General features: G+C 33.7%; 1 protein-coding gene across 17 annotated transcripts in view; it reads right to left on the reverse strand.

Moving 5' to 3' along the window:
- UNC79 (unc-79 homolog, NALCN channel complex subunit) overlaps window positions 1-24,922 on the reverse strand; it is a 239,117-nt gene that overhangs the window by 153,624 nt on the left and 60,571 nt on the right. For all 17 annotated transcript variants that reach the window (XM_082733281.1, XM_082733285.1, XM_082733276.1 and 14 more), the window contains 2 exons: window positions 21,628-21,683; window positions 20,758-20,887 (listed from right to left, as the gene is read on the reverse strand). In XM_082733281.1, coding sequence (XP_082589407.1) covers window positions 20,758-20,887; window positions 21,628-21,683 — 186 coding nt within the window. The remainder of the gene's footprint in view (window positions 1-20,757; window positions 20,888-21,627; window positions 21,684-24,922) is intronic.

The following is a 24,922-nucleotide window of genomic DNA, read 5'->3' on the forward strand; positions in this document are numbered from 1 at the left end:
AAAACAATAAGCCATGTATTGTGAAACTAAAAATATATATGGAAGTAAATATTTGATAACAAGAACAAAAATGATGGGAGGGAGGAAATGAAAGTGTTCAGGCCTCTTACATTACATATAAACTAGTATAATATTATTTGAAGGTAGACTGTGAAGTTAAAAGTACATATTGTAAACCCTAGAGCAATTCTTCTTAAAAATGGTATAGCTGATAATTCAATGCAGAGATAAAATTAAATACTAAAAACAATTAACCAAAAAGAACCAAAAAGAAGACAAGATTTTTTTTTAAAAGGGAGCAAAGAATAGATGGGACAAATAGAAAACAAGTGTAAGATGACAGACTTCAGCCCAACCATATGTAATTACATTAAATGTAAATGACTTAAACAATAATTACATGGCATGTAAATGATAAAAGGCAGAGATTGTCAAAAAGGATTTAATTTTATTCAAAAAAAATTACCCAAATATATTCTGCCTGTGAGAAACACACTTGGAAATATAAAGATAGATAAGTTAAAAGTGAACGGAGGTGGACCTGGCTGACTCAGTCAGAAGGGCATGCAACTCTTGATCTCAGGATTGGGAACTTGAGCTCTACATTGAGTGTAGAGATTACTCAAATAAATAAATATTTTTAAAAGAGTAAACAGGGAAAAAAATACACCACACTTATATAATGCTACTTACAAGAAAGCAGGAGTGTCTATATAAATATGAGAGAAGTAGACTCTAGAACAAATAATATTACTAGTAATAAAGAAGAATATTTCATGATGAGTCAATTCATCAAAATGACATAATAATCATAAATATGTGTGCATCTAGTGATAGAGTTCCAAATTAAATGAAACAAACTGACAGAACTGAGAGAGAAATAAGTCTGTAATTAATGCTGTAAATATCAACAATCCTCTCTCAATCTTGAGACAATATTCTAGTCCATAAAATAAGGCTGAAAAATTTAGATGGAATGAAATCATAAAGTAAATTTCCTGACCACAATGAAATTAAACTAAAAATGGACAAAAAGATATCTGAAGAATCACAAACTATTTGTGCACTTAAAAAAACACACTTCTAAACAACCCATAAATCAAAAGAAAAATCGAAAGAAACATTAGAAAATATACTGCATTGAAATTCAATGAAATCACAGCATATCAAATTTGTGGAATGAAACTAAAACAATGCTTAAAGATAAATTTATGGCTTTAAATTCTTGAATTAGATCATATAAAATGTCTAAAATAAAAAATTTATGCTCTATCTTACTAAGAAAAAGAACAAGTTAAACTCAATGTTAACAGAAGGATAATAAAGATAGAGGCAGAAATCAATGAAATTGGGAATAAGAAACCAATAGAGAAAAATCATAAAACCAAGCATTGATTCTTTGGAAAGTTCAATAAAATTTATAAGCCACCTATCTAGCCTGATGAAAAAAAAATAGAGGAAAAAACCAAATTATCAGTATTAAGAATGAAAGCTAGGTCAGCACCCCAGATCCTACAGATATGTCAATAAATTTGGTCAGTTGGACAAAACACATAAATTGTTTATTCCTCAAAAAACAGGTAACAAAATTACAAACATGATTGAGTAAAAAGTAGAAAACTTAAATACCCCATAACATTAAATTGAATCAATAATGTGAAACCTTCCTACAGAGAAAACCTCAAGTCCAGATGGTGTCACCAGTGAATTCTATTAACTGTTTAAGGAATAAATAATACACATCCTACAAAAATGCTTTAAGAAAATAGAACAGGAGGAAACTCTTCCCAACCCATTTTATGAGGTCAGCATTACTCTGTAAACAAAACAGATGACAATTATAATAAAAGAAAACTAGATCAATGCCTCTCATAAATGTAGGGGCAAGAAAACTTTAAAAACTGGCAAATTGAGTGTGGCAACATAATATAGCTGACAATATGGACCTTACCCCAATTAATATAAGGTTGGATTCACAACACAAAGCATATCAATGTAATTTACCATATAAACAAAATAAAGAAGTCATGTGATCATCTCACTAGAAGAAAATGTATTTAACTAAAATTGACATTCACTGATGATAAAAACTCTCAGTAAACTAAGAATAAAGAGGAACTTCCTCACTTTGATACAAAGCATCTGTGGAAAGCCTACAACAAACATCAGATTTAATGCCAAAAGTCTGAATACAAGCCTCCTAGGAACTGGGGGAGAAAGCAAAGATATTCACTTGCAGCACTTTTATTCAATACTGAACTGGAAATATGAGCCAGAGCAATGAGAAAAATAAAGAGAGAAAGGAAGGAGGATAGCTGGGAAAGAAGTAAAGGGAGAGAGGGAGGGAGGGATGAAAGGAAGCAAGCAGGCAAATCAGAAAGACAAATTAGGAAGGAAGAAGAAAAAAATTTGATTATATTTATCTGCAAGAGAGGATAATCATGTACCCAGAAAATCTTAAGAAACTTACAAATAAGCTACAAAAACCAAGAGAGTTTAGCAAGGTCACTGGATATAAAGTAAAAATACAAAAATCAATTACATTTTTATGTAATTATTTATTATGCAATAAACAAGTAGAATATTAAATTCTTAAATACTATTTACAATAGCATCCAAACCCATGAGGAATTCAGGAATAACTTTAACAAATATCTATAAGATATTTGTATAAGACCTATACACTGGAAACTAGAAAACACTGCTGAGAAAAATTTAAAAAGGCCTAAATAAATGATTAGATATGCCATGTTCATGAATCAGAAGACTCAATATTGAGTCTTTTCACAAGATGTCAAATTATCTCTATTTCTCCTTTGAAGTAGCTATACTGGACTTTCCCATGATATGTACTGATAAACTTCCTTTTGTTAACTAAATTTTAAATGTTTTGTCATTTTGGGGGCACCTGGGTGGCTCAGTGGGTTAAGCCTTTGTCTTCAGCTCAGGTTATGGTCTCAGGTCCTCCTGTTCAGCAGGGAGCCTGCTTCTCCCTCTCCCCCTGCCTGCCTCTCTGTCTATTTGTGATCTCTCTCTCTCTCTGTCAAATAAATAAATAAAACCTTTAAAATAAATAAATAAATAAATAAATAAATAAATAAATAAATAATACAACCCTTTAAAAAAAAATAAATGTATTGTCATTTTCAACACAAAGGAATTCTAACTGGCACACGTTCAGAAGAGGAAAAAAATTCAGAATTCTTCTTGCCAAAGTTTATATGCAATAATGATGTTTTAGTCTCTCGGGGCTACTATAACAACCTACCACAGACTGTATAGCTTCCTACATTTATTACATTTATAGGGTTTATTACCAGTATACACTGATTAAGATAAGAACTACTACTGAAGGCATTTCCACCTTCATAGTTTCTCTCTAATTTGAATTCTCTGGTGTTTTAATGAGATACATTTTTCTACTAAATGGTGGAATTCTACTACTGGTAGAATTGTCATTCATATATCTTTCACCTGTATGAGATATCACTTTTCTAGTAAAGGATGATTGATCAGTAAGACTTTCCCACACTCATTACATCCAAGGGTTTCTCTCCAGGATCAACGATGGATGTCCTAGTGTCAATCAGATATGACTTCTAACTAAACATGTTCCCACATTCATAGGTTTTCCTACCTGTATGAATTTTGTCATGCTTCATTTGAAATTAATTATAACTGAATGAGTTTTCATCTCCATCATGTTCATAAAGGCTCTTTCTTCTAAATTAAGTAAATCTAAGTTATCTTTTAAACTTCTTCCACCTAAGACATGTTCATGGAGTTTTTGTCTTGATGGGACAAATGATGTTTACAAATGAGATAAAATGAAATATGTTTGCAAAATCTTCATATCCATATAGCCTTTCTGCTATATATAGGTATTTTATCATAGATGCAATTTATTTGATTCAAAAGTCCCTCTTTATATTCTTCGTGTATTTCTATTTGATTACCAGTTCCCCAGTCATCTCCTAGACAACCTGGAAGGGGGTGTTCCTTCTGCCACCATCCATAGCTATTCTCCTGGCTCCAATTTGAAGATCATATCTGATATGAAAACAGGGCATCCCACTGAGGTGAAGTTCCTACTTTTTTCTAGCATCACATCCCTGAAGACAATTCTCTAAGCAGAATCAAGCTGCTGCTACTCTTCCAGAGTTAAAAGTCCATGGCTATATCCTCAAAGGTCACAGATCCAGCACAGAGAGCTTAAGTAATTTGATGAGGTCATGCTGGATTCAGGATGGAACCCATGCAGCCTGGCTCAAGTCTTTGCACACATGTGGAATGAAAATAGCAATCAAGCCACACAACAATCTAGTTAACACTGCAGGGGTGGCCAGTGGTCCAGCTAGGACAGTGCCACCATGGGGCATAGTCCAGACCACTTGGCCAGTAATGGGACCAGCAAAATTGATTTTAAAAGAAAAAAATTAAGGGCTAGCCAAATAGATACTTCAAAGGAAAGACTATCAAGCTGACACCCGAGAAAAACTATCCAGTCTATGAATCAAAATGTTTTAGGAAGGTATTATAGCATCTGCAACTTGATGTGAGAACACATGGCCTCTATAAAAACAGGAGTAGAAAGTCAAAGAAATTCATGGTGAGGTGGGAAGCTAACAGAATGAGATAAAAATGAATTTGGACAAGAGATATGATAAGTATAATTAAACTAAAAATAAAAGAGCAAAATTAGAAACCCAGATTCAAAGCAATAAATACAGCTGTTTTGGGGGAAAAGTCATGTAAGTTATACAGTAAACCAAACTGAGAAGCCAAAAATATAGAAGATAAAAATACAGAAAATAGTGGTTAGAATAGATTCACAACATAGAAAATGAAAATCTGACCTATGAATTATGGGTATTCCTGAGAAAGATACCAAAACAATTTGAAGAAAGCAATAATTTAAAATTTCATTAATGGGAAGTTTCCTTTAAAAGATGGAAAAAGGGCCTGAATTTCCAGATTGAAAGCACTCTTAATGTTATAGGCAAAAGTCAATAAAAAGATGCTCATATAAAAAATATTTAAGAAAGTGACACCTGGGTGGCATAGTCAGTTGAGCCTCCAATGCCTGGCTTCAGCTCAAGTTGTGATCTCAGTGTCGTGAGATCAGGCCGAGTTGGGCTCGTTCCTCAGTGTGGAGTCTTCTTGATTCTCTCTCCTACTCCCTCTACCCATTCCACTCATTCTCTCTCTCACTCTCTCTCAAATAAAGAAATAAATCCTTGAAAATGTATATATTTAAGAAAAGTTTTTTTAGTAAGTAAATCTCTAAGAACTAAGAGCAACCAAAATGATTTCTATAACACAAATCACACTGGTTTAAGATCTGTCTTCTATAATTCTAAATGCCAGAAAACAATGAAACAATATTTACATATTTTTTCAGGTGAAGCAGTTTCCCTCCATGTGTGAAGAAATAGAAAGATATTCTTATATATGCTGAACTAAAAATATATATATAACTTACATTCCACTCTTGACAATATTACAGAAAGAGTTTAGGTTCCATTTCCTCACAAATGACAGACAAATTAATATAAGCTGATTGTCCTATTGAGAAAAATTAGAAAATTGGACAAGATTAAAAGCAAAACAAACCAACCAAAAACAAATCAACACAAAACACCAGAGAACATTATGAGAGAACTATTGGGCCATGCTTCAAAAGAAAAGAAAGCATCATCAAAAGGTGAAAATGGCATTTAAGGCCATGTTTCCTCCTTTGCCTATTTCTTTATCTGCCAATTCCACATGATGAGCAGATTTCAACAAACTCTTTGAAGTAGGGGAATAAAAATTGAAATTTGGGGACAATCAAGGAATGGGAGACCTAAAAATCTCCCTAGACATTGTAGGCAGACATCCCAAAATGCCATACTAGAGAGTAAAGGGAAACAGAGTTAGACCAACCCTCAAAGGGACTGAAGACCAGCTTCAAATCATCTCAAGAATGTACGATACGGGGACGCCTGGGTGGCTCAGTTGGTTGGGCAGCTGCCTTGGGCTCAGGTCATGATCCCAGCGTCCTGGGATGGAGTCCCACATCGGGCTCCTTGCTCTGCAGGGAGCCTGCTTCTCCCTCTGACTGTCTGCCTGTGCTCGCTCTCGCTCGCTCTCTCTCTGACAAATAAATAAATAAAATCTTAAAAAAAAAAAAAAAGAATGTACGATACATCTTTTTTTTGAGCTGCATTAAGGTGACCTGGATTGTCAATGTCCATAGCCTCAAAATTTCCAGAGGCAAAAGCAAACCCTATCTGGTGAAATATAACATTCTAAACCTCAAATGAGCTCTATAGTTTTTCTATCTGTTGTCTTTCACAAAATTTAAAAATACATAAAATTGTAAGACAAGTAAACAAAAGAAATGATAATAAAATCAGAATTTCCAGAGATTCATAAAATTGAATTATCAGAAACAAACTTTAAAATAACTATGCTTAATATGTTCTATAAAGTAAAAGACAAGTTAGAAAATAATCATCAAGGAACTGGTATTTCTCCTTTAAATCGCCAAATGGAAATTCTAGAACATAAAAATATAATTAACAAAATTAAGAATACAACTGGGAAGCTAAAGAATTAGTGAACAGGAAGATAAGTTGGAAAAAAAGGTTCAGCATGAAGCACAGAAAGATGAAATTAGGGAAGAGAATACAAAAATTATTCATAGGAAACAAGGAAGAAAGGTCTACCATATGTGTCATTGGAATTTCAGAAAGAGGGATAAGGAAAACAAAACCAAACAAACACCATATACATATATATAATTAAACTTTTTAAAAAATATTGGCACAAACAGTGGAAGAGAGAATTCATAAACATGAAGACAGGTTAATATAAACCCAACTAAAACACAGATAAACTTCTTTTTTTTTTTAACATGGGGAGTACCTGAGACCTCTGAAACAATAATAAATATTTTTTTAAAAATCTCAAGAGGAGAGGAGAAAAAGAAAGGGGAAGAATAAATACCTAGAAAAAATAACACCCAACATTGTTCCAACACCGATGACGAACATGAAACCAAAAATTCAAGAAGCTTGACAAACCTCAAGCAGAATGAATATAAACATCACTACACATAAGCAGATCATAATGAAACTAAACTATGACTACTAAATACCAAAAATAAAAAGAAAATCTTTAAAAGAGTCAAAGAAAAAAACATCCTATTACATTTAGGAATAAAATCATAAGAATGATGTAAAATTTCTGTCTTATAATTTGTTTCATTATCAGAAACAATGGCATGATACCCTTGAAGTATTAAAAAAGTCACTGATTCACAATGAATTACAGTAGAAATCAAAACAAAAAATTACGAGAACCCAAATATTTGGAAATTAAACAACATTCTAATAAATAACACAGGTAAAAGATTATCCAGCACTAAAAATTGTTTTAATACTTTTAAATGAATGAGAGTGAAAACACAACAAATCAAAATTTGTGTGATACAGCTAATGTAGAGCTTAGAAGAGAACTGGTAACCTTAAATGGATAATTACCACCAGCGTTTTTCACAGAACTAGATCAAACAATCCTAAGATTTGTATGGAGCCAGAAAAGACACAAAGAGCCAAAGCAATTCTGAAAAAGAAAAGCAAAGTCATGAGTCCAGACTTCAAGCTATATTACAAAGCTGTAGTCATCAAGACAGTATAGTACTGGCACAAAAACAGAAACATAGATCAATGGAACAGAATAGAAAACTCAAAAATGGACCCACAGCTATATGGTCAACTAATCTTTGACAAAGCAGGAAAGAATATCAAATGGAAAAAAGACAGTCTCTTCAACAAACAGTGTTGGGAAAACTGGACAGCAACATGAAGAAGAATGAAACTGGACCACTTTCTTTCACCAACACCAACACCAATCATGAATATTACTCAGCCATCAAAAGGAATGAAATCTTGCCACTTGCAATGACATGGATGGAGCTAGAGTGTATTATGGTAAGTGCTATAAGTCAAAGAGGAAAACAAATACCATATGATTTTACTCATATATGGAATTTAAGAAACAAAACAGATAAACATATGGGAAGGAAAAAAAGAGAGACGGAAGCAAACCATGAGACTCTTAATGATAGAGAACAAACTGAGGGATGATACAGGGAAATGGGTGGGGGATGGGCTAAATGGATAATGGGGATTAAGGAGAGCACTTTTTATGATGAGCCCTGGGTGTTATATGTAAGTGATGTATCACTAAATTCTACTCCTGAAACCAGTATTACACTATATGCTAACTAACTAGAATTTAAATAAAAATCTGAAGGAAAAAAAATGGGTAATTAGAAAAAGTTTTAGTGTTGAAAGTCAACAATCTAAGCCTTCAATTCAAGAACATAGGGGGAAAATGAGTGAAAATTAAACTCAAGAAAAAAAAAGGAAGAAAATAGTAAAGATACGGGCAGAAAACCATGAAATACATAAATCGTTTTCTTATCTGTTGTTGATTTAGCTGATCCAAGTATTTGAAAAAGTTTAACATCTATTTGTGATAAAGCCTTTAGTCAATTGGAAATGAAACCAAAACTTCCTCAAACTGACAGTAAAGGATATCTGCAAAACCCTAAAGCTAAAAACCACTTAATGGTGAATATTTTCTCAAGTTAGGAACAAAACAATGGCAGCTATTCTTACACCACTTCTATTCAGCATTATTCTGAAAGTACTAGGCAATGAGACAAAAAAGTAAACAAACAATAAGTGGTATAAAAATTGGAAAGAAAGTAGCAAATTTGTCTTTAGCTACAGATGACACCATTGTTCATATAGAAAATCCAAGGAATCAATCAACTATTAAAACTAACTGAATTTAGCAAAATCATGGAATAAAAATAAATATGCAAAAACCAACTAAATATCTGTATAGTCTCAATAAACAATTGGAAATTGAATTTTTAGATAATGCCATTTATAACAACATCAAAATAATCGAATATCTAGGAACTAATTTAGCAAAAGAAATACAAAAATTCTATACAAAAAACGACAGAACACTGTTGAGAGAAATTTTGATGATGTTAGTCATTTCCAAATAGAATTATAGATTTTACATGATCCAGATCAAATCCAGCAGAATTATTTTTGTAGAAATAAAGTCTGATACTAAAGTTTATATAGAAATGCATTAAACCTAAAATAGGCAAAGAAAAACGGTCAGAACTTGCACCATCTGATTTTAAGACTATAAAGCCAAATTATTTAAGACAGTTTGTATACTGGTATTCAGATCAATGAAACAAAATACAGTCCACAAATACGCTCACATATGTATGACCACATATGTGGTCACACACAAAAATTTAACTAAACACTTTAATGTGTGAGCTAAACTATAAAGCTTCCAAAAGAAAACAAGGAAGACTATCTTCATGATCTTAGAGAAGGCAAAAATTTCTTAGGACATAAAAGGCGCTAACCATAAATGAAAGAATAATAAACTTCAGTTTATTAAAATTAAAAACTCATGCTCATCCAAAGACTGTTAGGAAAGTAAAATAACAATCCTATATTGAAAGAAAATATTTGTAATATATAAATCTAACAAATGACTCCTACCAGACTACATAAAAAACAACTGTAAAACAACAATCAAGAAGTTTAAAATTGAGCTACCCTATGACCCTGCAATTGCATTACTGGGTATTTACCCCAAAGATACAGATGTAGTGAAAAGAAAGGCCACATGCACCCCAATTTCATAGCAGCAATGTCCACAATATCCAACATGTGAAAGGAGTTGAGATATCCTTCAATAGCTAAAAGGATAAAGAAGATGTGGTTCATATATGCAATGGAATATTACTCAGCTGTCAGAAAAAATGAATACCTACAATTTGTATCAACATGAATGGAACTGGAGGGCATTATGCTAAGTGAAATAAGTCAATCAGAAAAAGACAAGTGTCATCTGGTTTCACTCACATGTGGAAAATAAGAAATAGCACAGAGGACCATAGGGGAAGGGAGGGAAAACTGAATGGGAAGAAATCAGAGAGGGAGACAAACCATGAGAGACTCTTACTCTGAGAGGTAAACTGCAGAAGGGCTGCAGAAAGGATGAAGGAGGGGAGATAAGGTAATTGGAAAATAGGCATGAAGCGGGGTATGATCTGATGAGAACTGGGTGTTATAGGCAATTAATGAATCACTGAACACTACAGCAAAATCTAATGATGTACATATGTTGGCTAACTGAATTTAAATTTTAAAAAAGCAAATAATCCAATTAATGCCTATAGGAAAGATCTATCAGGTACTTCATAAAACATCTGAATGACCAACAAGTATTTGAAAAAATACTCAACATCAGTCATCCAGGAAATGCAGATTAAAACCACAATGAGATACACACCCACCAGAATAGCTAAAATTCAAAACACTGACAGTTGCAAGTGTTAGCAACGTTGTATAGCAACTGAAACTCTCATACATTATTGGATGAAATGCTAAATGGCATAAACACTTTACAGAGCTATTTAGAATTTTCTTACAAGCTCTGTGACCCAGCAATTACACTTCTAGTTATATACCCAATGGAAATGAATGCATATGCCCACACAAGGTTTGTATAAAATGTTCTTGGCAGCTTCATGTAAATTGGCCATAAACTGGAAACAAACCCAGGTGTACATCAATATCAGAGTTGAAAAAAAACTACAGTATATTCATGGAGTAGAATACTTACTTAGCAATTAAAAGAACTAATAATATCTTCAACTTAGATTAATCTGAGTAACATTATGTGAGTGAAGAAGTCAAACACAAAACCTTTGATCAGACACAAACATACTTTGATCTCTACTTATATCAATCTCTGAATTATACAAATATAGGAAATATATATAAACAGGAGTAGTGACTACATCAGGGTAGAAAAGGGGTACTGATTGGAAAGAGTCATGCCATTACTTTCTGGGGGTGATGGAAACATGCTACTATCTTTATCTGGGTAATGATTAAATGAGCATTATATGTTTGTCAAAAATGATCCAGCCATATCTTGATCCTGGTGGATCTTGACATACATAAAATATGCCTTAATAAAGTACTATTATCACTAATAAAATAGAGATAATGCCTGACAATTTCCCAAAACTGACAAGAGACATCAAACCATGAAATCCTATGAACGTCCCCTGCACCAGGAAAAGACAAATATAAATAATATCACAACCAGATATACCATTGTAGAACTGCTGAAAAATCAAAAAATAAAGAAAACCTACTCTCCACAATGGGTACATCACCCAGATAGAATCAATAAAGAAATAGCAGATTTGAAAACTACAGACCAAATGAATATGCCAAACATATACGGAACATTATATACAACAACAGTATAATATACATTCTTCTCAAGCACACATGGAATATTTTGTGAAACAGACCATATATGTAGGGCACACATATATATAGGCCACAAAACAAGTCTTAGCAAATTCAAGGAAACTGAAATCATACCACATATCTCCTCTAACCACAATGGCATGAAACTAGAATAAAAAGAATAAACATCAATAAAAGGAAGAATAATGGAAAATTCATGAACACATAGAAATTAAACAACACTCTCTTGAACAACCAATGGATCACAGAAGAAATTGAAGAGAAAATAAAAGTTTCCTGAGACAAACAAAAATGGAAACATACCTGTGGGATGTGGTAAAAGTAGTCCTGAGAGGGAAGTTCATACCAATAAATGACTACATTAAGATGCAAGAAAAATCCCAAATAAACAACCTAACTCCACACCATAAGGAACTAAAAAGAACAAACTGAGTCCAAAGTCTGCAGAAGAAAGAAAATAATTAAGATTAGAGCAGAATAGGTGAAATAAAGAACAGAAAAACGAAAAAAAAAAGATTACCCAAACTAAGAATTGGTTCTTTGAAAAGAGAAAATTGGCAAATCCTTAGCTAGACTAACCAAAGAAAAAGAGAAGACCCAAATCAACAAAAGTATAAGTGAAAAAGGGGATATTACAACTAATAGCACAGAAATACAAAAGATCCTAAGAGGCTACTGTGAACAACCATATGCCAACTAACTGGACAACATAGAAAAAACGGAATAATTTTTAGAAACATACAACTTACCAAGATTGAATCAGAAAGAAATAGAAAATCTGTATAGACTGATTACTAGTAAGGAGATTGAACAGTAATCAAAAACCTCCCAAGCAGCAAAAGTGCAGAACCAAATTACTTCACAGATGACTTTTACCAAACATTTACAGAAGAGAACACCAATCCTTCTCAAACACTTCCAAAAAACCAAAGAGGTTGGAACACACCCAAACTCATTTTATTAGGCCATCATTATCGTAATACCAAAACCAAAAAAAATATACTATTAGAAAAGAAAACGATAGGCCAATATCCCTAATTAATATAGATGTAAAAACTCTCAGTAAAATACTAGCAAACCAAATTCAGCAGCACACAGAAGTATTATTCACCATGATCAAATTAGATTTGTCCCTGGGATACAAGGATCACTCAACATATGCAAATCGTTTAATGTAATACATCACATTAATAGAATGAAATAAAAGAATCGTATGATCATTTTGATAGGCACAGAAAAAGTTCTTGACAAAATTCAACATCTATTCATGAAAAAAACTCAAACTAGGCACACAAGGAACATATCTCAACATACTAAAAGGTCATATATGACAAGCCTACAGTTAACAACATACTCAACATTCAAGAGTTGAAAACCTTTCCATTGAGTTCAGGAACAAGACAGGAGTGCCCATTCTCAGCACTCCTATTCAACACAGTACTGGAAGTTCTAGCTAGAGCAGTCAGGTAAGAAAAAGAAATAAAAGGTATCAGAATTGGAAAAGAAGAAGTAAAATTATCTCTATTTGCATATAACATGATTTTAGATAGAAAATCCTAAAGATGTAACCAAAAATCTTTTAGGTCTTATCAGTGAATTCAATAAAGTTGCTAGACACAAAATTAACATAAAAATCAGTAGCATTTCTATAAATTAACAATGAATTTTCTGAAAAAGAAATTTAAAAATTGATCCCATCTACAATAACATCAAAACAATAAAATACTTAGAAATAAATTTAACCAGAGAGTGAAAAATCTCCATTCTGAAAACTGTAAGACATTAATGAAAGAAATCAAAGACACAAATCAATAGAAAGATATTGCATGTCCATAGAGCAGAAGAATTAATATTATTAAAATGCCAGTACTACCAAAAACCACCTATAGATTCAGTGCAATCTATCAAGATTCCAATGGCATTTTCTACAGAAATAGAAAAAACACACACCTAAAATCTATATGGAACCATAAAAAACCCCAGATATCCAAAGAAATCCTAGGATGGGAGAACAAAACAGAAGGCATCACACTCCCTGATTGCAAACTATACTATAAAGCTATAGTAAACAAAATAGTATGGTACTGTATAGAAACAGAAAAATAGATCAATGAAACAGAATCAAAACCATATGGCTTAAACAGTGATAGATGTCAATTATTTCTCAATAAAACTGGAAAAAGATACTTTTAAAAATTTCAACCAAACAGAAAAAAAATAAAGAAAAATTTTCAAAATAAAGGCAGTTTACCTTCAAAAGAGCAACAATGACAGCTAACTTCTCAACAGAAACAATGAAAATGAAAAGATCATGAAATACCTTCACTGCCATAGAATTCTATATACTGAGAAAATAGCTTTAAAAAATCAAGTCAAATATGGTGACTAATATAACACAATAAAAAAATTAAATTAAATTAAAAATAAAGTCAAAATAAAAGGTATTTTCAAACTATCATTGAGAAAATTTATCCCCAGTAGAAGGGCACTAAAGGAAATATAGAAAGGTTATTATTAAGGAAAAAATAAATAAATCCCAGATGGGAGCTTAGAAATATAAAAAGAAAAAAAAAGCCAGAAAAAAGAAAATTGAATGAATAATGATTTCAAAGAATAATAATTACATGTTTTAAATTATAAAAAATAGAGCACAAAGCATAACATGGAAGTTTGGAGGAGGCAAAAAAAGAAGTTATATCTTCTGTTATTTTACAGGAAAGGGTAATAGTACTATTTTATATTAGACACTGATAAGTCAAAAACACATAGTATAATCTCTAGGATAATGATTAAAAGAATACAGAAGATCGAGTAACTCAATTAAGACAGAATACTAAATATGCCCAATCAGTGCAAGAGAGGCAAAAAGGAGAGATAATAGGGAACACAAAAGAGGCAGGAGAAATAAAAAACAAATAGAAAAATGGGGGATTTGAAATCAAATATGCCAATAATTTGGTAAATAGGTAGATGTGTACTAAGTGCTCCAAATAAAAGGCAAAAAATATGAAAATTGACATTAAAATATAGAACTGCATGCTGCTTACAAAACACACATGAAATATAAGAAAATAAAATAGGTGAAAATAAAAGGATGGAAAGTTACACTATGCAAACTCTCGTGAAAGCTGGTATAGCTATTATTAGTCTAAAACAAAGTAGAGTTTAATACAAATAAACATTAATAGAGATAAAATCATGCATTTCATAATGGTAAAAGTTTCAATTCACCAGAAAGATGTTGCATTCTAAATTTTTATGCAGCCTTCAAATTCATACAGCAAAAACACAGAACTACAAGGAGAAATACACAAATTCACAATCACAGCAGAAGATTTTTAAATTCTATTCTTGGTAACCAATAGAAGAAAAAGACAAAAATACAGTAAAGATATAGAAGATCTAAACTACATGATTAGGAGATTTTATTTGACATATTGAGAACACAGTATCCAACAAATGCCAAATACAAGGGGTTTTGTTAAGCACACAGAACATTATAAAATGACCATAGCCTCAACCCTAAGGAAGTGTAAAAACCATAAAAGGGATGAAATAATTCAAAGTATGTTGTTTGGCCACAGAGGCATCAAGCTAATCAATACAAAACTTCACGAGAAAAGCCCACCTATGTTTAGAAATCAATCATTACCCTTCTAAATGGGTCAAAAAAGAAACCATGAAGGAACTTAAAACTCAGCATAGCACAAGTTGTAACCACTGCAATAAGTTGACAGACATAAAAGACTACAGGACTGAAGAGAAGACATTGAACTGCTATTATTCAGCAATAATATAATTGCACACATGAAATTTTTTAAAAACTTTAAATAAACTATTAGAATTAAAAAGTGATTTAGCAAGGTTGCTGGATATAAGGTAAATACACAAGAATTAATTGCATATCTACATACAAGCAATGAAGAGTTAGAAAATGCAATTCTTTTAAGATATATCTTTGACAATAACATCAAAAAATGAATACCTAGGAACACACTACATGAGATAAGCAAACCACCTACACAGAAAACTATGATGCAGCACTAAAGGAAACTAAAAAAAGCCTAAAACACAAGATATACTTCTAGAACATGGATTGGAAGACTCAAAATTACAATGATGTCAGTTCCCCAAACTGATCTATAGATTCAAGGCAATCTCAGCCAAAATCTTAATAGGTAAGGGGTGTGTTTGTGTGTGTGTTTAATTTAACAGACTCTTTAACTTAGCATATAGCTAGGAATTATCTTGGAAAAGGAAGAAAATAAGGAGGAGAAGGAGAAAGACTAGAAAGAAGAGAAAGTAGGGGGAGACAATGAAGAGAACAGCAACTACAAGGTAGAAAGACTTGTACTGAAGGATATAAAAGTTTTATTATTAAACTACATTAATTTAGAGAGTGTGGTTTTGGGAAAAGGAAAAAATATGCCAATTAAACTAAATAATAACTCCAGAAAGAGAACCATCCTTAAATAGACACTTGATTTATAACAATAATGGTACTACAGAGCAGTAAGAAAAGGGCAATCTTTTCAATAAATGATGTTGTCTATTGCTTATCCATAGAGAAAATAAATTGACTCTTACCTCACAACAGACAGAAAAATTAATTTCAGATACATCTAAATGTACAAGGTAAAAAAACAAATATTCTAGAAGATAACAATGAATAACATCATGACTAGTATGGGGAAAGATTTTCTTAGGATATAAGGGAAAAGATTGCTAATCTGATTATATTAAAATAAGAACTTCAGCTAATCAAAAGTCATCATTTACAGAGTAAAAAAAGATAAGATACTTGGCAGCATACTTTACTGACTATATACAGAGGATACCCAAATAGCCAATAAATTTATGAAAAATTGTCCAACTTCATTATTAATCAGGGAAATGCAAATTATAGCCACAGTAAGATACTTCTATGGCCCTTGAAAGTGGCGAAAATTTTGAAAACAAAATAAAGTATTGCCCTAAATGTGGAATATAAACAAAACGAACTCTCGCATACTGGTAATGGGAGTATAAATTAGTACAACCCTTTTTGGAAAACTGTTTGCAAATAAAATTAGATATACGCAGGGGAGGGGAAGATGAAAAAAATTAGATATATGCATACCCTCTGATCCAGCAATCCTACCCCAGATGTATATCTAACAGAAATGTGTGCATGCATGCACCAAAAGATATATAGAAGGACATTCATAGCAACTACTTTTAATAGTCAAAAAGCAGGAACAGCCCAAATATCCATTAGTAGCAAACCAATACATACACTGCAGTACATTCATTTTGTAGAATATACATACAGCAATAAAAATAAATGAAACACAATTATGCTCAACCCACAGACAAATCACACCCAAGCACACACACACACATGCACATATACACACAAATAAATAATGTATGATTCCCTTTATATACAACTCACAATAGGCAACACTAATTTTTGATGCTGGAAGTCAATTTAGTGGCTATCTTTGGGATAGAAAGAGTGGGTAATCATGGTGGCAAACATGGTGGGGGATGTTCCCCGTACACTTGCAATTTGTATGTTTTTCCACTTGTGTATAATGTAACAAATATAAAAGGTTTAAAACATTTCTTAAAGCTTGTGGAGATAAAATAACAAGATAAACAAGAACTCAATAATAGAGAAGTTACAACATAAAAGGTTGACTTTCCTGTACTTGTATACAACTCAAGAATCCAATGGTACTAATATAAAGTTAGATATCTGGTAGCCTAGACCAAAGTCTACCCTTGTAGTGCTTATCTTTAGTTATTCTTTGCCATGTTTGCAATGAACTCTGTCTTGGAAACGCCTATCTTGTGCCACATCTTTTGTTCCCTAGTTCAGATAGATACACAACTGGTGCTGATCTAAATTATTTACAAGCTGAGACACAGTCACCAAAAAAAGGCTAAATAATTTCTTTCTCCCCAACAGAGAAACAGCTTCATAAAATGACAGAATGGCTATTTCCACTGCCAAGAAACTTCCCTGTAATTTTTGCATCTTTAAGACTTGTAATTAATGACCAAAACAATTGAAGCAGTTTTTGTTCTTGACAAATAGCAATAAGCCCCAAAGGGGCAAACGCTGTAGATTACCAAATCTTCACTGTTTGATATTCTTCATATGAGCTGTAATTATTCCTATGTTACTATGCTTAAAAAGCAACAGATAATTTATGTACACATACATGTACAGTTAAACTAATGGTTAATTTCCTAATAATTACTAAATCTACATGGCTATACGTGGGTTCAGAGTATTATTCTTTAAACTTTTCTGTGTTTTCAAAGTGTCCCAATAAAAGCTTGGGAGGGAAACCTTGTATGATTATATATAATAGGAACTCAATTTGTTTTAAAATATGCACCCCCCTCAAAAAAAAAAAAACTAGACAGAACCAAAATGTTAACACTGGTCATTTCTAGGTAGTAGCATTTTTTTCCTTCTTAAATATTTCTATAATTTTTATAAAAGCAAAGTCTTTTTGAAAAATTAATTTCACTTTTTAAAAAAGAAATAAATCACTCAGAAAGCATACAAAAGTTATTGGTCCCTAAGATAGTATTTTATCTTTGAGTTTCCAAGCCCATAAAATTCTGTATCCCTATAATTTTTATTATTAAGAATAATGAATATTTAGAGTTGGAGTGCCATCTAAATAATGTTCAGTGCATCTTTCATCGTGGCAGACATTGTAGATAATTTCTAATGCTCCAGCTAAAGTTTAACTGAAGAATTGAATTGAGAGAAGTAATGTCATACTGTCAGAATAAAAAAATGTGGGTTTCAGTGAAGATACTCTAAGTTCAAACTCAAGCTGTGCTCCTTTATTATCTGTGTGAATGTCGCCAGACTCTGTGTCCCAATCATCACCTGTAACACTGAAATAACAAAACCTACCTCTCAGGGTTTTTTAAGGATTGAGAAAATGTCTACAAAACCCAATAGGATGCTTGTCCATAATTGCGTTCAGTTGGGAGAAGGCTAAAATATTAGGTGAGATGGAAGCAACTAAAACAATATCTGACAAACAGCCAGCGCTAGATAAATAATAATATATGGACTAGTACGATTGATTTTTTTTTCTTTTCCCCCAGGATCTCTTTTGTTTCCTGTATAGAATGCTATGGTCCACCGGAATAGGGGTTCCAAGGGAGTTGCTTCCCCAGGACCTTGCACAGTGCCTGGCAGGTAGCAGGCACATAATGCCACACAGTTGAAAGACTAGAAGGGGGAAGTGGGTAGACATATGATCACAGGAATGGACAGAAGGATAGATGCTGGGAGACACAGACATCTTGTCCAGGTAGGCAAAGAGAAGATGAAAGAATCGCTCTGTTTTTAGTAGGCACAGACTGAACTATTCTGGGGAGACAGGTTCAGCTGGCTCTTCCCGGGGGATGAAGACACAGAAGGAAATGGAAGCCACTATCAGTTTGTAAGGTTTCTGGGATATTCGAACAGAGAAATCTCATCATGTTGGCTTCTCCCTGTAAAACCTGTCCGTGGTTTCCCTTTGCTGTTAGGATAAAATCCTAATCCCTTCGCAGGCCCTGCAAGGCTTTCTACTTATCTCTAGCTGCTCTCCTCCTGTCACTCCATTGTCTGATACACATAACCTTTTCCAGTTCCTAAATACGATCATGATATATCATGCCTCCGAGTCTGAACCCATGCTATTCCTTCTGCCTTAAATCTACATTTTATCCACTCATGATTCACTCTCCCTTTGACATCCAGGGCGTGCATTATCTTTCAGGTATTGGCTTACCTGTCACTCACTCAAGAATCTTCCTTGACAACTTAACTCTCCCCAAACCTGCCCACACCATCAGGGTGAGTTTCAGAGGCCCCTGCTGCATAGTTCCACAGCTCTCTGTATTTGCACTACCTTAATACTTACTACACTGTAAAGCGGTTTCCTGCTCTTTTCAGAAACTGGAATGTATGTGCCAAGACATTAGTGATTTTAGTCTGCTTTTTTCATTCCTTGACTACTCAGTGTTTAGAACAACACATGGCTAATAGTAGACACCCTACAAATACTTGTTGAATTTCCATCTCCAAACTACATTAAGCTCCATGGGGTCTGGTTCTGAATCGGTTCTTACATCATCAGGAAATAGTGCCTGGCACATAATAGTAATTCTTCAAATATTTATCAAGTAAATAAATTTCATTTGATACCAGTTCCCCATTCATACATCACATAAAGGCTTACTTCATTTATCTACCAAGAAGCAGCTGAATATTTCAATCATTTCATCTATTTTATTAATGCTTCCAGCTTTTTTCCTGTTTTTACAGATTATCGACTTAGCAACACCTAAGCATTCTCTACTATTCTTGATTTAAAATGCCAATGATACCAATCTCCATGTTTTTAAAAGGTACTTACTATTTACCTTCATTGTTTTAATTAATATTATTGCTACCACTAAAGCCAGTATTATTTGTTCTGAATTTAGAATAAGTCCACCAAAGATCATTAAAGCTCAAAAAGCAGGTGTTAATATCTCTAACATTTGGTTTTAATTAGGAACTTAAATCAGACACCCGAATTAAATTAAATCCCCTTTGAACCACCTCAAATCACCTTTAGAAAGACATACCAAGAAAGAAGGAAAGTCTCAGAGCATCAGTATACAATCTCACAATAACTCAAATAAAAGCTAACTTTGCAAAACACCCCCTCGCTTATTTTCATAAAAATATGCAGACAGCTAGGTTGGGAGGAGGTTAGGCAGGGGCAGTTTCGTTGGCCACAGGTTCCTTCTTTGATTTTACGACATGTCAACATAAACAACACATAGGACCTGATGCTTGTTTGTTTTTTGGTAAGTATAAGCCTTTCCATTCAAATTCAGTGTCTATTTCTTGGTTATTAGTTATACAAATATTCACTGATTGTTGACTCTTCCTGTCCAATGTGACTTGCAGGGTCACTTAGTTTTTATTTAGCATATGAACTGGTAATGTCGAAAGCGCAAGTCTTCTTGTCTGAGCAGAATTAGCCATTTGGGGTTTTGCCCAGTGGTGGGCACATCTGCAGCAACCGTCATCACTCACACCTCTGATAACAGTTAGCAATAGTGAGGAACCCAGGCCAAGTGTACGGCAAGTGAGACCGAGACTTGACCAGTTTGCCCGGGTGTCATAAAGGCTCTTGGAATCAATTTTCTTTCATGTATTTTATACCACTCAGTTTCAGAAAGGGTTAGTGACAATATCTAAAGGCACATATATATAATCCAGACAGATTTTTAAAAAATAATAATAAGTCAGTGAGACAAATGTGGCATAAGAAAAATAAAAAATAAAAAATGGGGCATGACAGGGTTCTTGCCTCCTTACCTGTATACTGCAAGCCCCTGTATTCACTTATTGCCCCAGGAGGCTTTAAATTGGGCCAGTAATGGAACAGCATTTGCACAGCAGGAGGCTTCACCTGTGAAGGCCCATAGGCAATCACATACAAAAGATCCTAAAGGAAACAGGAAGAGTACTTTGACTTAGCATCATCAAATAAAGATGAGACTAGCTCATTCAATATTCCCAAAGCAGTGCAAAATCCAATAGAAGAGTTGGGTGGTTCCTCCCCCACCCCCTCACCCTCTCCCTCCACTCCCTCCCTCCCTCCTTCCTCCCCCTACCCCCTCCACTGTGATCTCACCATCGAGGTATGCTTCTCAGATGAGATCATATTAAAACATTATTTTTTATTATTTATTTATGGGTCCTGTAAATAATCACCTCCCCTCCCCTCTAGCTAAAGATCAAAACTACACTGTCTTTTAATAAATTCTTCTCTACTCAGGATAATGTTAAAGGAACACCTTAGAATAGCATGAACCAGTTTGTCAAACTCTGTGTTTTTCAAATATTTTCCTAAAATCCATTTCTTAACAATCCACATTTCCTATTTGAAAGAATACAGGTTTTTTAGCAACATGTCAAATGAAATAAAATTGCCAAGTAATATAACATTTGTTGAATTCTGATCATAAGAGCTAACCAATTACTTTTTCTGTCAGGCCACTGTGTTCTTCAAGTATCATTTCTGCCTTAAATAATAAACTAACCAGGAAGGAAATAATTCCAGGTTCTGCCACACCGAAATAATAAGACACCAATAAATCCGACCTGTTTTAATAGGCAAAATATTTGTACTCCATTATACAAATTGAGTTTGTGGCTATGAGTTAAATTTGGCCCAAAACTTACTTTCCAGACTTCTTGCTTATATTTCATGAGGCATTCCAATAATTGACAATGATACACTGTAAGGAAGAAAATATAATTTGAACACAAATTGTAAACATCAGATAAAATATCCTTTTAGATATAATAAAATATATTAGTATGACTTTTCATCTAATCATTAAATTAGAAGTTATTTACTTCCAAAAGAATGAAACTGGACTGCTATCTTACCCATACATAAGAGTAAACTCAAATCCATTAAATACCTACATGTGAGACCTAAAACCATAAAACTTCTAAAAGAAAACATAAGTAGTATTATCTTAGACATGGGCCTGTGCCACATATTTATAGAAAGGTCTCCTTAGGGGGAGAAAACAAAAGCAAAAAATAAAAAACTATTGGGGCCACACCAAAATAAAAAGCTTTTGCACAGCAAAGAAAACCATCAATAGAACAAAAAGGCAACCTACCAAATAAGAGAAGATATTTGCAAGTAATATCTCTGATAAGGAGCTAATATTCAGAACATATAAAGAATTTACACAATTCAATGCCAAAAAATACAAATAATCTGATTAAAATATGGGCAGAGGACTGAAGAGACATCCAAATGGCCAACAGACATAGGAAAAGATGCTTAACATCACTCATCACCGGGGAAATGCAAATCAAAACCACAATGAGATATAACCTCACACCTGTCAGAATGGCTAATGTCAAAAAGGCAGGAAATGGCAAGTGTTGTTAAGAATGTAGAGTAAGAGGCATCTGGGTGTCTCAGTCAGTTCAGTGTCTGTCTTTGGCTCAGGTCCTGATGCCAGGATTCTGGGATCAAGTCCCACATCAGGCTCCTTGCTTAGCAGGGGGCCTGCTTCTCCCTCTGCCTGCTGCTGCCCCTGCTTGTGCTCACTCTCTCCTCTCTCTCTCTCTGTCTCTCTAACAAATAAATAAATAAAATCTTTAAAAAAAAAAGAATGTAGAGAAAAAGGAATATTTCTGTACTGTTGGTAGGAATGTAAATTGATGCCATCCCTATAGAAAACAATATGGAGTTTCCTCCAAAAATTAAAAATAGAAAAATACCATATAATCTAGAAATTCCATTATTGGGCATTTACCCAAAGAAAACACAAACACTAATTCAAAAAGACATGTGCAGCCCTGTGTCTATTGCAATGGTATTTACAACAGCCAAAGTACGGAAGCCATCTAAGTGTTCATCAATAGCTGAATGAATAAAGAAAATGTGGTATATAACATATATAGTGGAACATTAGTCATAAAAAAAGAATGCAGTCTTGCCATTTATGACAACATGGATAGACCCAGAGGCTATTACACTAAGTGAAATACATCAGACAGGAAAGACAAATGCCATATGATTTCACTTATATGTGGAATCTAAAAAATCAAAGCCAACAAACAGAAACAGACTCATAAATACAGAGGACAAACTGGTGGGTGCCAGAGGGGAGGAGGGTGAAGGATGGGCAAAACAGGTGAAGTAGATTAAGAGGCAGAAACTTCCAGTTATAAAATAGATAAGTCATGGAGATGAAAAGTACAAGATAGGGAATATAGTCAATAATATGGTAATAATATTGTATGGTGACCACACTTATCACAGTGAGTACTGAGTAATATACAGAATTGTCAAATCACTATGTCATATACCTGAAACTAATATAACTGTACGTCAGCTATACTTCAACAATAAAATTTTTTAAATAACAAAAAATTTTAATAAAATAAAAAATTACTCATTTCCTTTAAGTATTCATACATTTCAAAAATCATGTGAGCCCTTGACTTTATCAAGCTTTTTACTAAGATCCTTAATCTTATTAACAAAAGAAATGTTAAGGACAAGTCCTAGTAATAGTAATTATATAATACAAATTTACATCAATGTACTCAAGAACTACACAAGAACAAAAATTGCCTTAGGGGAACACTTACTGGGTGTTCATTATGTGTCAGGTACTGTGCTAAGAGCCTTATACATATTATCTCATAACCACCATGTTGCAGTGAGGAAATTTACTTAGCTTAGATTCCTATCTTGCCCAAGTTTGGAGATACATAGCAAATGACAAACTGATGGATTAGCAAGAGAGTCTTTCATCCTCAGGCACCAAAGTCCACCTCGTTGAGGAATTCTTAGGAGCTATGAAACAGCAAGCTTCTTTGGTTTGCCCATGTTTACTTGGGAAAAGAAAAATACCTCCACCTAGTCAGAGACCTATTTCATATCCTCCTGAATCTGTCATCCAACCCTGTCATAGCCCGAAGTTGGTTTTACCTTGGTCACTGATGACCTCTATGTCATTCAATTCAATGGACGTACTTTCGTCTGCCTGTTACTTGACCTTCAGCAGCATTCAGTGCTGCTGACCCTTGTCTTCTTTTCAAAACACTCTCTTCCCTGGACTTCATGACTAGTCCTCTCCTATTACCTGTGGCAGACACTGTTGTTGTTATTCAACTACTATCAACAACCCTTTCTTCCTTGTCCATCCCCCAACGCACAAACTACAAAGCAAAATACTTCCCCAGAGCCTCTTAGAGCTAGGGACGGCCATGTGACTCAGTTCTGATAGTAAGACCTAAGAGAAAATCTACTAGGAAGGGGAGCTTCTGAAATATTTTTTCTCTGTGAAAAAAGAGGCACAACAGGAGGCCTTTCTCTAATTATCCTAATTAATCCTGCTACCTGTTTGTGGATGTGATTGTGTGAGAATAAAACAACCCTCACTGGGGCAGCCATCTTGCAAACCTGAGGGAAAGTCCAAGAAAAGCCCAATGGCACCACCTCAGGCCCCTGATACTGTGGCACTGTCTATAAGACTTCCTACTAAGTAAATAAAAAAAACAACAAATGTTCTTGTAGTCAAAACTTCTGTTAGTCTCCCAAACACATCCTAACAGATACAATCTCTCTGCCTACTTAACAAGCTCATCATCTCCCACTGGACCATTATCCATTGCAGTTTCTGAAAGCCTGATCATAAGCCCACTCCACTTTTCATTCTGTGCTCTCTCCTAAACAATCCCACATTCATATACAACTTGAGGTACCATCTATATGCAATTTAATAAAGGCCACTGGACACTTATGTGTAGGTTCAAAGTTCATTACTGTAAGCCCAGAGCTCTATACAGAGTTCTGGGCTCATAATACAACTTCCTAATTATCTTTGCCTCTTTTTTTTTTTTTTTTTTTTTTTTTTTTTTTAAGGAAGCTGATTTATTTGCATTTTTGTGTTTTGGACATATAAAATTGAGATGATGTGTGAGATTTTTTTCCCAGTTT

Source organism: Mustela nivalis (genome assembly GCF_964662115.1).
Source record: "Mustela nivalis genome assembly, chromosome: 6".
NCBI lineage: Eukaryota > Metazoa > Chordata > Mammalia > Carnivora > Mustelidae > Mustela > Mustela nivalis.